The following is an 11,408-nucleotide window of genomic DNA, read 5'->3' on the forward strand; positions in this document are numbered from 1 at the left end:
CAAATATTTAAAGTTTTAATACTGCAGTGGTAGAAATATTTTAAATAGTAATTTTATTCCTTTTTTTTTGTTGTTGTTTTAAAGTCATAAATGAAGCAAAAAATATCTCCTAAAATGAAAGTTTTTTTCCCTCTTCTATGTCCTGTAAAAATCTGACCTTTACTGTGTATTTTCTGTCACTATTCCTAGTGGAAAATATTGCATACTTTTGCAGGCTGTTCATGTAAAAAATATTTTAATCACAGAATCATTTCCAGGAATTCGTCCTTTTTGGGACTCTTGGAAGAATTCAAAGCTAGAAGACATTTTCCCATTGAGTTAATTTCAAGTTCAGTTAAATACAGTTCCAAGAAACACATACAAGCTTTTAAAAATTCTCTGTAGGATTCAAAGTGTGCTGTCAGTTTCAAGCATGAGAATAGGAAATCATGCCTGAAATTTAACAAGCTTGATGCTTAACTTATCACATTTCTTGTAAATTTGTGCTTTGATTTATTCTATGTTTATGCCATCAATATTTTAAATAGAATTAGAGTATTTTAAATATTTCAGATATTCATAATCTTTTACATTTAATTGTCTAAGATTTTCCAGAACCCAGTAATCACTTCTTGCCATTAGCTTGGTTTGTGCACACTGCTCTGAATCCCTTGACAGCCCAGCCCGTATCTGTTCCTTTCTGCTTGTGAGAAGCAGCAAGGGCTGAATCCAGGTTCCAGAGACCTGGAGGAGGATCACTGTGTGGCATCATTTCTCAGCCAAGCCTATAGCCCAAGCCAGTGGAAATGATTATTAACTGAATCAACATTTATGCTGTTTATGAGTTTGCGTAGCTGTGGTGGCATAGTTGTTTTTGTTAAGACTGAGGAAAACCTCACCCTTGAATCAGCAGGCTCCGGTGATTCATGTACCTGTGCTCGTCACCCTTCCCTCCGTCCTCCAGCACGATGAGCTCCTAGCTAGATGAGACTGACTTAGGCAGAGGAGTTTTTTGTGCTGCAAAGGCTTGTGCCGTTGAACTGAAATGCTTTAACTATAGCAGCAATAGGACATCATTAACATAAATTTTCTCATCTAGGCAGAGCTAGAAGTATGGCTAAAGCAGAAGAGAGGTAGAGCCAAACTTTAATAATGTAACCTTCAAATTGTACCAATTTACTTTTCTGCAGTTGTTGAAATCTGACTTGAAAATACTGATGCTTTCATTGTAGCCGTGCTGCCACGAATCTACAGTGGTGATACTTTAGAGCAGTTTTTTCACAGGCTTTACCCAGAGTTTGTAGAGACCTCAGACTTGAAGAGCTGAAAGAATTAAAAATTGAAGTTACTAGGTTGCTGCATCTCTACCGGATATGAATTGCCAAAGAGAAATTACATAATTCTGATTTTCTCCTGTTGATGACCTCAGCTCAATTTAAAAGACTGTACTGGCTCTTGTACATATTTAGAGCTGATCTTATTAAAAAATATTTACAGAAGGTTTTCTGTTCTTGTTTTAGTGAGACCTGGATTGGTCTTTTGTCTGTAGCACTTGCTGAGGACAACATGCAGTAAACGTAATAGCACTGGTGACCTACATACAGAGGTGCACAGATACCGTCATATCTGGATTCACTTGGTTGTGTGACCTTAGACTTCTTTGAAAACCTCTATCATGCAATTTTCATGGGTACTTCATTGACAAACCATTATATGAATAGATTTGATACTGAAAGAACCTCTCTGGGTCTTTGTGGGAAAAGGCAAACATGAAAATCTCAGTATATTAATGGAAATGTTGGTTTATTGGCAGATTACTGTTGAAAGTTTTAGGATAATATACAACTTTTTCTAGTTACCTATGTTAAATAGTTTCTTGCTCCAAATACAAGTTTAGCATTAAAGATAGCGTGACGTTTAGTGACTAGTGATATCTAACACGAAGAATCAAAGGTTCAGAACAGATTTGGAAGAGCCCTGACCATTTGTCATGTGAGAAAGTGCACAATGATATGCCACTTGCAATGCAAAAGGCTCCAACACAGACCAGATAAGAATAAGAGAAAAATCAGGCTATTCCACGTGTTGAATTATATGTCAAAAAGTCTGCCAAGGTCAGCAAGAGTAAAAAGCTTAGTATTTTTGTGAACACACAGATGGAAGGAAAGGTTGAAGTAAGTTTCCGGGAAAGGCCATGCTGAATGAAGTGTTTGGTTTCCACAAATAAGCTACTATTTTAGTATTTTCTATGCTTTACAGCTATCTCCATATTTGAGTTATATTTTTGGTTTATTCATAAAGTAGTAAACACAATCCTCCAACCCTTATTCTTTCAAAATTTGGGGGTGAAATAAGTATGTGAACTAGTTCTCTTGGTAATGATCATTCCTTTCCTGCTCTGGTTACAACTCTAGAAAATAATTAACAGGTTTTCTCTAATGCTTCCTAAAGATGTTGAAACTATAGAACAAATATTGACCAAGAGGCAGCAAAACTTGCCCAGACAGGAGGAAAAATAATCATTTATATAACTGATAACACATTGCCAAAAAAAGAAAAAAATCTGGAAACTTTGATTCATATCAAATGGGCAGGAATGGTGCACACATACATGGGGTGTTCACAGGCTGAGCCTTTGCATCTCTTGCAGGGATCCCAGCTCTTGTTCCCTGGGGTGGGGCAAGGCAGCTTTTGGGTGCCTGAGCCATCCTTTGGGAAGCAAGAAGGAACGGGCTTTGAGGCCAAGACCAGGCTTTCAGAAATGCTAGCAAAAACCTTCAAGAATGATGTTTGCCACCATTATCAGGTGAAGGGAGGGAAGGAATTTGAGAAGGGGTGAAAGAAACAAGCCTGCACCTTGTGACTAGTTTGAACATATTGGGCAAGAAGGATTTTGGACTTTGGTGTATGAAAAACGACAGCAGGGGTAAAGGTACTTCACTCCCCCCGCCCTGGGAAGACACAGGGTGCTTCTGCTTCTCTTTGTCCACCCCTCCATCCCACCAAAAAAACCTACCAACACCTCCTCTCTCTCTCTCTCTCTCTCTTTTGTGCCCACCGACATGGGCCCTGCCTTAGGGTTAAGAAAAGCAGAGAAAGGCATTTGCTTCCAGTGCCCACTGGGCTACAGGCTAGGGTCAAAGACCACCTGCAGAGATGATGCAAGGGGCTGTTGTGCAGGGGCCCTGGCCTGCAGAAGCCGCCAGCCTGCCTCCCTACTCCCCCTCCAACCTTGCTTTGTATCCCAAGGGATTGCGAAAGCCCCAGGGCTACATAAAGCAGTGCCTGGCTGGGCAGCCCGACTGCTGCCACCAACATTTGGGCTTTTGAGGGGCTGCAGGGCCTGGCACTGTCTGTAAGTGATCTTGCTGCAGTAGCATGGGGTGGCCAGGCCTCTTTCCTGTGAATGCATCAGGGAGAGCTGTGGGATGCCCTGAACGTGTTAGGGTTCTTTATTCCGTGTGTGCTTGACAGAGCCCCTTTCTGACTCTGTTCTCTGTTTGCTGTTACTGCAGGGACGAGATGGCCCCTGCAAGGAGAGCCCTGGCCTGGCTGCTGCTACTGGTGCTGGCCTTGCTGGGAGGCAGTGCAGCAGAACGGGACTGTCGAGTGAGCAGCTTCAAAGTCAAGGAGAACTTCGACAAGAACAGGGTAAATCTCTCTTTCTGGATCTGTGATGTCTTTCCTAGCTCCTCTTCCTAGTCTACAAAATTTGGCATTTGGGAATACCACAGTGTTCACGTTTTCACCAACAGTCGCAGGTGGCAACTTGGAGAAACAGCAGCTGTGTGTAGTGTTGCTTGCACCTCGGCAGGGCTGGATCCCGATGCCTCCCAGGAATATTACAGAATCTTTCATTTGGTGGAATAGTCTCAAACTGCATGGAGTAAAACAAAAAGGGGTATAGCAACTCAGTTATTTCTATGAAAAAATAACATTCCGGTGTTTTTTCAGAAAGTATTGCAGTGAACAGATGTACTTACGTTTAAATCCACAAAGATCCTGCTAATTATTTTCTTCTGTCCACCAAGTTTTGTATTCTGCATAGTGGATATCTGTGGATACAAATAAGATAACTAAAAGAAATGTTCACTCTTTCATAAACCCTTTCTGCCCTAGGACAGAATTTGGTGGTTTTATGCTATTGAAACTAGATTTGCTTTTTAGATACAACTTTGAGGTACGGGGTCAAAGATCTGCATGTCCTCCCCTCAGTCATCCAGCTCTAGTTTATAATGTTTCCAAATATGTTTCCCATACCTCCTAGATCTAACTGCAGCCTTCCTAATTTCCTTTCAGTATAGTGGCACCTGGTATGCCATGGCAAAGAAAGATCCGGAGGGGCTCTTTCTGCAAGACAATGTGGTAGCCCAGTTTACAGTAGATGAGAATGGACAGATGAGTGCTACTGCAAAGGGCAGAGTCAGACTCTTTAAGTAAGTTTTTTCCACTCTTCCATCTCTTCTTACTGCATTTCATTAAACTTCTGCTTTGCTTGCTCTTGCTCTAGCCCTACCTGCTATCACTTCAAATCTGTGCTGTTAGGTTTTAATGTGTTGCTTTATCCCATGCTGCAGTAACTGGGATGTCTGTGCAGACATGATCGGCTCCTTCACTGACACAGAGGATCCTGCCAAGTTCAAGATGAAATACTGGGGTGTTGCTTCTTTCCTGCAGAAAGGAAGTGAGTACTTAGCTATGGAATAACTACCTGAGAGTGTTGTTATGTTGTGTGCCAATACTGGGGGAGAAAAAGTCTCTTAACCACCTTTAAAAAACATAATAACAATCATAAAGGAAAGCCTTACTGTAAGGAAGCTAGTCACTCTGTAATATGAGACAGACAGGTGATTGGTTTTCTTTAACCAAATAGAAATCAGGCCTCTGGTTACTTTTGTGTTTCATTTGTTACTGAACAGTATAAACTAGGGTCACTGTTTGGGGAAAAAAAGGAAAGATGGGTGAAATAATTGAAGTCTTGTTTTAGTTTAGGAAGCAGTTATTGAATGCTTCTGTCTTTTTTGAAAAGCCTAACGTTACCCTTAGTGTTCAGCAGGCAGCGGAGGAGAGGATTTTGCAACTGTTCTTTTGCTTAATCTTATGTGCAAATAAAGAGATTTGTTTTTTAAAGAAACAGATATGATGAAGTATGTGTGTGCGTATACATATATCCATATTTTCTAATAATTTGTCGCACACCTAAGCATAATTTCGTTTACTGAGCCAAGTACAGGTTTATTCATAGTTGAGGATTTTCTCAAGGACAGTTTCATGCAGAAGCAGGTCAAAGAGTCTTTCAGAGGTGATTGGAGCTCCATGCCCTTGCGGGGGAGGGGAGGGAGGAATGCTCTGGAAGCCGTTGGCTTTGGATTGTTGCCCAGTCTCCTCGCAGCATGCTGCTGAATCATTTTTGCAGGAATATTCCAAAGTCTCCTCCCCAGGCTCAGCCTTTGGCAAAACTTGTGCCTGATCTTCGCCCACAGGAGGCAGAGGGAGAGAACATGCACTGTTGTTGCCTGCAGTAACAGACAGGTGCAGAGATCTTTTGTTCCAGGAGAGTTAGGTGCAGATAGTTCATTTCTCTGAGCACAGGGTGACTGCATAATCATACATTTATCACATTACCCAGCTGAATAGAATTCTTTGAAATTGTAACTGTGTGTTGAGAAGATAGCATACAGCTGCTGCAAGTACAATTCTAACATAAGTTCATGGAAACTGCATGATGATCATCTTCCACATCAAAGTGATTTATACAGTGTTCCCAGTAGAAAAATGGTGACTCAGGAAGGTTTTGAGTAACCTGGAGCATGACCAGCATGAGCAGGATTTTCTGTCTATTTAACTTTTTTTTTTTTTAAGCACTTTGAATTTTTTGTTTTTATTTTTTAAAAAAATCTGTATACTTCATGATGGCTGCTCTAATACATTTTTTTATTTTTGTGCTATTGCCACAGTTTATAATGATGTTCAGGCACGGATTTACAAGAGGCTTATTAGTTAGTGATGCCGCTCTTGCTCTGGGCCCATGCTGGAAGAGAAGTGGTATTTTCAAACTCTCCATCATCCAAAAGAATTTGAATTAAATACTTGGCACAGGAGTAGGAGATAATTTGCACATTCATAGCAAACTTTGTGGCATCACCTCTTTTACAGTGTTTCAACAGAGATTTCATTAGAATTTTATGTCACTAGTTTCTTCTGTGCTATTGTTTCTTCCAGATGATGATCACTGGGTAGTGGACACGGATTACGATACTTATGCTCTTCATTACTCCTGCCGCCAACTAAATGAAGATGGCACCTGTGCCGATAGCTATTCCTTTGTGTTCTCCCGAGACCCCAAGGGATTGCCCCCAGAGGCACAGAAGATTGTCAGACAACGGCAGGTAGACCTCTGCTTGGACAGAAAATACAGAGTTATTGTTCATAATGGTAAGAGTGTTTCCTTCTGAAGATTTTTATTTCAGGGTTTAATGAGAATCTTTTGTTTATTAAATAGTAAATGCTCGAAGTCTTATACTTAGTGTCTCTAATAGTGTCTTTGGAAACAGGAGTTCTTAGAAAATTCACTCCTACTTTTACTTCCCTTATCTGAAGGAGAGCTAATGTGTATAGCTTTTTATGTCATATTACATCAGTTGAAACAATTAGAGGAGGTTGTAAAATGATTAAATCAGCGTAGTATGAAAAAACATACTAAGGATAAACTTCATAGTGACTGTAAAGAGAAATTGTATCTATCAGAATTCTTTGTTTTTTGTAACAAACCAATTTTTGAAAGGGATAAACTGTTACCTATATTTTCAAAGATTCATTTGAAATATTCCTCACAAGAGTTTTTTTAAGGAAAAACAGAAGTCTTGGAAAAGATAGTGATGCCCCACCTTGCAATAGTGGGGTTGTCCTTTTCCCACATGTCCTCACACCCCCTTTTTCACAGAGGGTTATGGAAAAGGGACATACCTCTTATACTGGAGGAGTGACCTCATCTTGAGAAAGATAGTCAGGCCGAGCTTACAGCATAGGGACACATAAATTGGCTCACTCTGTTACTTATCTTTACCTCCTTCCGTTGGGTGTGTGGGGTTGAGAAGCTACGAGAATACAGGAAGAATGTACATTTCCAGCACCACAGAAGGGTGTAGAAGGTTGGAACAGGGAAAGGGTGGTGTGTTTTTTTTTTTTTTTTTTAATTCCATTCCATCCAGTAAATTGTACCAGTGGAGCGGAGGGGAGAAAGTTCAAACGTGTATTAGAATAGGCCAAATGGTATTTTATGCTAGTTTAATCAATGATCTGGAAGACAACATAAAATGCATATTGATAAAGATAACATCCAGACTGGGGAACAGGAAAAAAATGAAGAATAATCATGAAGGGCCATATGGCACGCATGAGTGCTGTGGCCAAAAAAGTAAGGGTGGTTTTGAAAGCATAAACAAAAGATGTTGAAGATGAATTTACAGACTTTCATGAGACTGTGTTGCTTTGCAGAGGTTTGCTTGCTATGCCATGTTTAATGATCCTGATAATTAGAAGGGGTATTGAGAATAAATTAAAAGTTTCAAAGACCAGCAAATGCAGAAAGAGAAAAGCAAGGAGAAAATGACTGAATGTTTGTACAATGTATCTTCTATTGAGAGCTTCAAGGAGCTTGATACTCTTCTCATTAGAAGGAGGTTAAAGTCTGACCTGAGCAAAGTCTGTGCTTACCTGCAAAAACAATGAGAATTGGATAGTAAAGTTTTGCAAACATAGAAATAAAATAAAATGGCTGAAACGATGCCTGACACAGAGTGGAAATAGAGCCATTTGTTTAATTCTAAAGGTCATTAACCTTTGGAACAGTTTACTGAGAGCTGTTGTATGTTCTTCATCACTAAAATCTGCAAATCAAGATTAAAGGTTTTCCTAAATGACCTGTTGGAATAAACTGGGATTGACTGAGGGAACTCTCACATATTATAAAGAAAGTCAGCCCAGTCAGCTCTTGTGCCTCTATTGTCTGTTCAGCTGATCAATAAACAGAGTAATATACTACCATGTTGTAAAGTATGTTGACAATATGGTGCCCAAGAGACCTGCCGAGGTAGGTGGTGTTGAGCATACTGCTTAGCGACCTGGAAAAAGTACCTGGTGGCAGTGAAAGAAGTTTTGTTTTGAATGAGAGTTTGCAGACAACATAAAAGGATTTAAGGTATCCAAAATTAAGAGATATCATAAACGCAGATGAAATTGGCTTTTGGTAAGTACTTTGCAATAAAAATGCAAAGGAGAAACTTTAACCTTCACATACTGATGGCTTCTGAATTGTATGTTCAGGAAAGACATCTGTATGATGCAGTGGGCAGTGAAACAAAAATGCCGCTTAATTTTTAGCAACCATCAAAAAGTAAATAGGGAACATAAAGCATACAGATTGCATAAAATAGGATAGAAAATTAATATCATTACATAAGTTTACAGTATTTTCTTGTTTTTCAGTATTACAGTTGCTCTTTAAATGAAATACATCAGGAACAAAAAGTTGTGAAGATGAGAGAACAAAATGATGAGATGTTTAGGCTTTTTTTCTAATGATAGCAAAGATAAAGCTTAGATTACAGTTCTTATGATGTGCCTTTAAGAGATTATTAAGATCATCCCTTGCATTGCTGTCAAACCCAGAGATAGCATTATCCTGCTATTAAATTGGTATTGGACTCATGAGTACTGCTCTGATTCAGCATAGCAGTTATCTGTGTTTCTATTATTTCCACACTATATGAGAAATAAACGTAATGAGAATCTTTGCAAGAAAGTACAAACCTAAGGAAAATTATCTTTATTCACTTATTTATGATTTTTGATACAACTTCAGATATGGCATAAATTCTATAAAATAGAATGGCTGTCTTTTTCACAGAGTATGGAAATGGTAGTGTATTTTAAGTATAAAAGCTTAGAAACCTTTTACAAGTTCAGTCTCAAATATTCTTTGTCTGTCCAACCTTAATTTAAAAGCAGATCATGCTACCTTCAGTCTGTTACAGAAATATCCAACCTACCAACCTGAATTAAGTGTTAAATTTGTTGTCTGCTGTCCTAATTTATATTCAGGTGTTGAGCACAGTGTCTGACAGACTATTTGAGTATTGATTGTAAATGAAAAAAAAAAAGATTGTCTTGATTTTTTTAAGACTGTCTCCTTTTTTACTGAAGATTATGTCAAAGTAATCAAACTTAAAGCCAGCTGTTTGCATCTTCCATTACTATGATCAGGGCCTGTAATTACCATAGTGTTAATTGATTCTGAATTCTCCAGTACACTTAAGCCCAAATTCCTGCAGAGCAAATATATTCGGGAGAGAGAATGATTGTAAGCTAAAATGGAGGGGGAAAAAAAAGTATGTTTAAAAGTTTGTATTAGTAACTCTTGAAAACTTCATTTAAATCATATGAGGGTGATTGAAAATCTAACTACTTTATGCTGTAATTCTGCTATTAAGAGTTGCAGAATTATTATCAAAATGGGCATCTTCATTTGTCTCTTTTTTCCTTGCATTCATTTGTTATTCTAGTCAAATTCTGTCTGAACTTTATAGACACTGTAGAAGGCTGAGATCTGTTCTCATTGTGCAAGCCAAGTCTACATCTTAAACCTAAATGTTTTTCCCAAAGATTTATAACTAGCTTTCTATATAAATATTGTACTGAAATTAAGTCCCCAAAATAAATAATAGATATACAAAACTTAAAATAGCAGTTATTTGTATACTAGCTCTTTGAGGTAAAAGAAGCCTAGGAAATTCTGTTTTCATTGTTGTTTATCTCGCATTTCTAATGGCAGCTCCTTCCTAAACGTGGATCAGGCTGTGCTACTGCTTCTCAGTTATAGCTCTACTGCTTAAAGTTACTCAGTGTGAATGTGATATCACACTTTATTTAGCTTTCTAATAATGTTCCTTGTGACAGCAATGTCACCCTAAATATTTACATTGACAGTGGGACTGCGTGTAGAGTAAGATACTGCTTGTAGAGTAAGATACTGTTGTACTTTTACTAAGGTTAAAAAAAAATCTGTTAGCATTCAGTAGAAACTGAAATTCTGAATTAAACAGTGTTGTATATATATTCAACTCATCTGCCATTGCTCCTTGGAAGTTTTGGAGGACAGGAGATCACTTGCTTGTTGAAACACATTCTTATATTAAAAAGAATGAATTACAAATACTTTAAAGCTCTTTAAATAAAATAACTGTTTACCACCGATCTGTCCAATACCAAAGCATTAAAATGATCAAGACAAATGTAACAGAGGAATCCCTTTTTTGTCTTGAATTGAAAATCCTTTGGAATTATATACTGCAGAGATAAATATTTGCATATGATAACAAAAATAAGACTGTTAGATTTAAGAGTATATATCTAAAAATATAACATGTATAATATATTTTTACAATATTATACATATATATCCTATATTTATAATGTGTAAAATAAAAACATAATATAAACACACTTTAAGTTTAGTAAAAGCTTGAATATTTTAATTTTTTCAATGTAGCTGAAAAAATAAAACTTTGATATTTGTGTTTTTCAGGATTCTGCTCTTAAGGGGATCCAAAACTATGGAAGGAAATCACATAACAGCAGCATGGATGTAATGCTACCACATTGATTAAGTGTTCAGTTGAAAAGCTTTTAAATGGCTTTATTTAGATCTTGAATATATTTATCTGAGCTACGTGGCTCACCTTGTCAATAAACCAATGAAATGTTTTAATAAACTCGGATTATAGGGGATGCAGGTTGTTTCTATGCACATCTGTACATATGTAGATGTTGGTTTTATTAGTAAACCATTATCTTAATGCACTATGTAAAATTGGTGACATATGGCAATAAATTAGAACATAATATTTCTTTTTTATCTGTTTCAACTTATGACTAATTTAATTTTTTTAAAAAAACGCATGTTTTCCATAACTTTTAATTTCCTTCCAAATATCATTTCTTTTTTTTCCCCTAGAAAATACTGAAAATCCTTTCCAGACCATTTTGGAAAAGAGGAAGGAATTTCACTGCCCTATATATCATCTATTTTTTTTATGATATGACTATCAGAGACATAAAAATATGCATCTTTTTTGAAGAACCTATTATACACTTGTCATGAGTAAACATTTTTTATTTTCTGATATTTAGCAAAGTTGTCACTTTTTAAACGTGATATGCAACCAGAAACAATCATGCACTTGGTAATAACGCATGTTTATCATCTCATTATTGTCTTCTACCTGAAATGAGTTGGTTTGTCCAAAACTATATTCAGGCAGTTAGTTACTTGACTTAGTATGTAGATATCCTTTTTTTGGCAAGATACAAGAGCATGCATATTTCCGAGGAGGCAAGAATTTTACTTGCAGGAATTGGAAATACAGCTG

General features: G+C 37.4%; 1 protein-coding gene across 1 annotated transcript; it reads left to right on the top strand.

The window, feature by feature from the left end:
• The first annotated feature begins 3,266 nt into the window (after positions 1-3,266).
• Positions 3,267-10,876, top strand: RBP4 (retinol binding protein 4). Its single transcript, XM_026050942.1, has 6 exons — positions 3,267-3,334; positions 3,495-3,630; positions 4,279-4,415; positions 4,557-4,663; positions 6,202-6,414; positions 10,565-10,876. The coding sequence occupies exons 2-6, from the start codon at positions 3,502-3,504 to the stop codon at positions 10,576-10,578; spliced, it is 600 nt and encodes a 199-aa protein (XP_025906727.1). The 5' UTR covers positions 3,267-3,334; positions 3,495-3,501; the 3' UTR covers positions 10,579-10,876.
• Positions 10,877-11,408: the final 532 nt, after the last annotated feature.

This window comes from Nothoprocta perdicaria, unplaced genomic scaffold (assembly GCF_003342845.1).
Source record: "Nothoprocta perdicaria isolate Ctin4 unplaced genomic scaffold, notPer1 scaffold_111, whole genome shotgun sequence".
Lineage (NCBI taxonomy): Eukaryota > Metazoa > Chordata > Aves > Tinamiformes > Tinamidae > Nothoprocta > Nothoprocta perdicaria.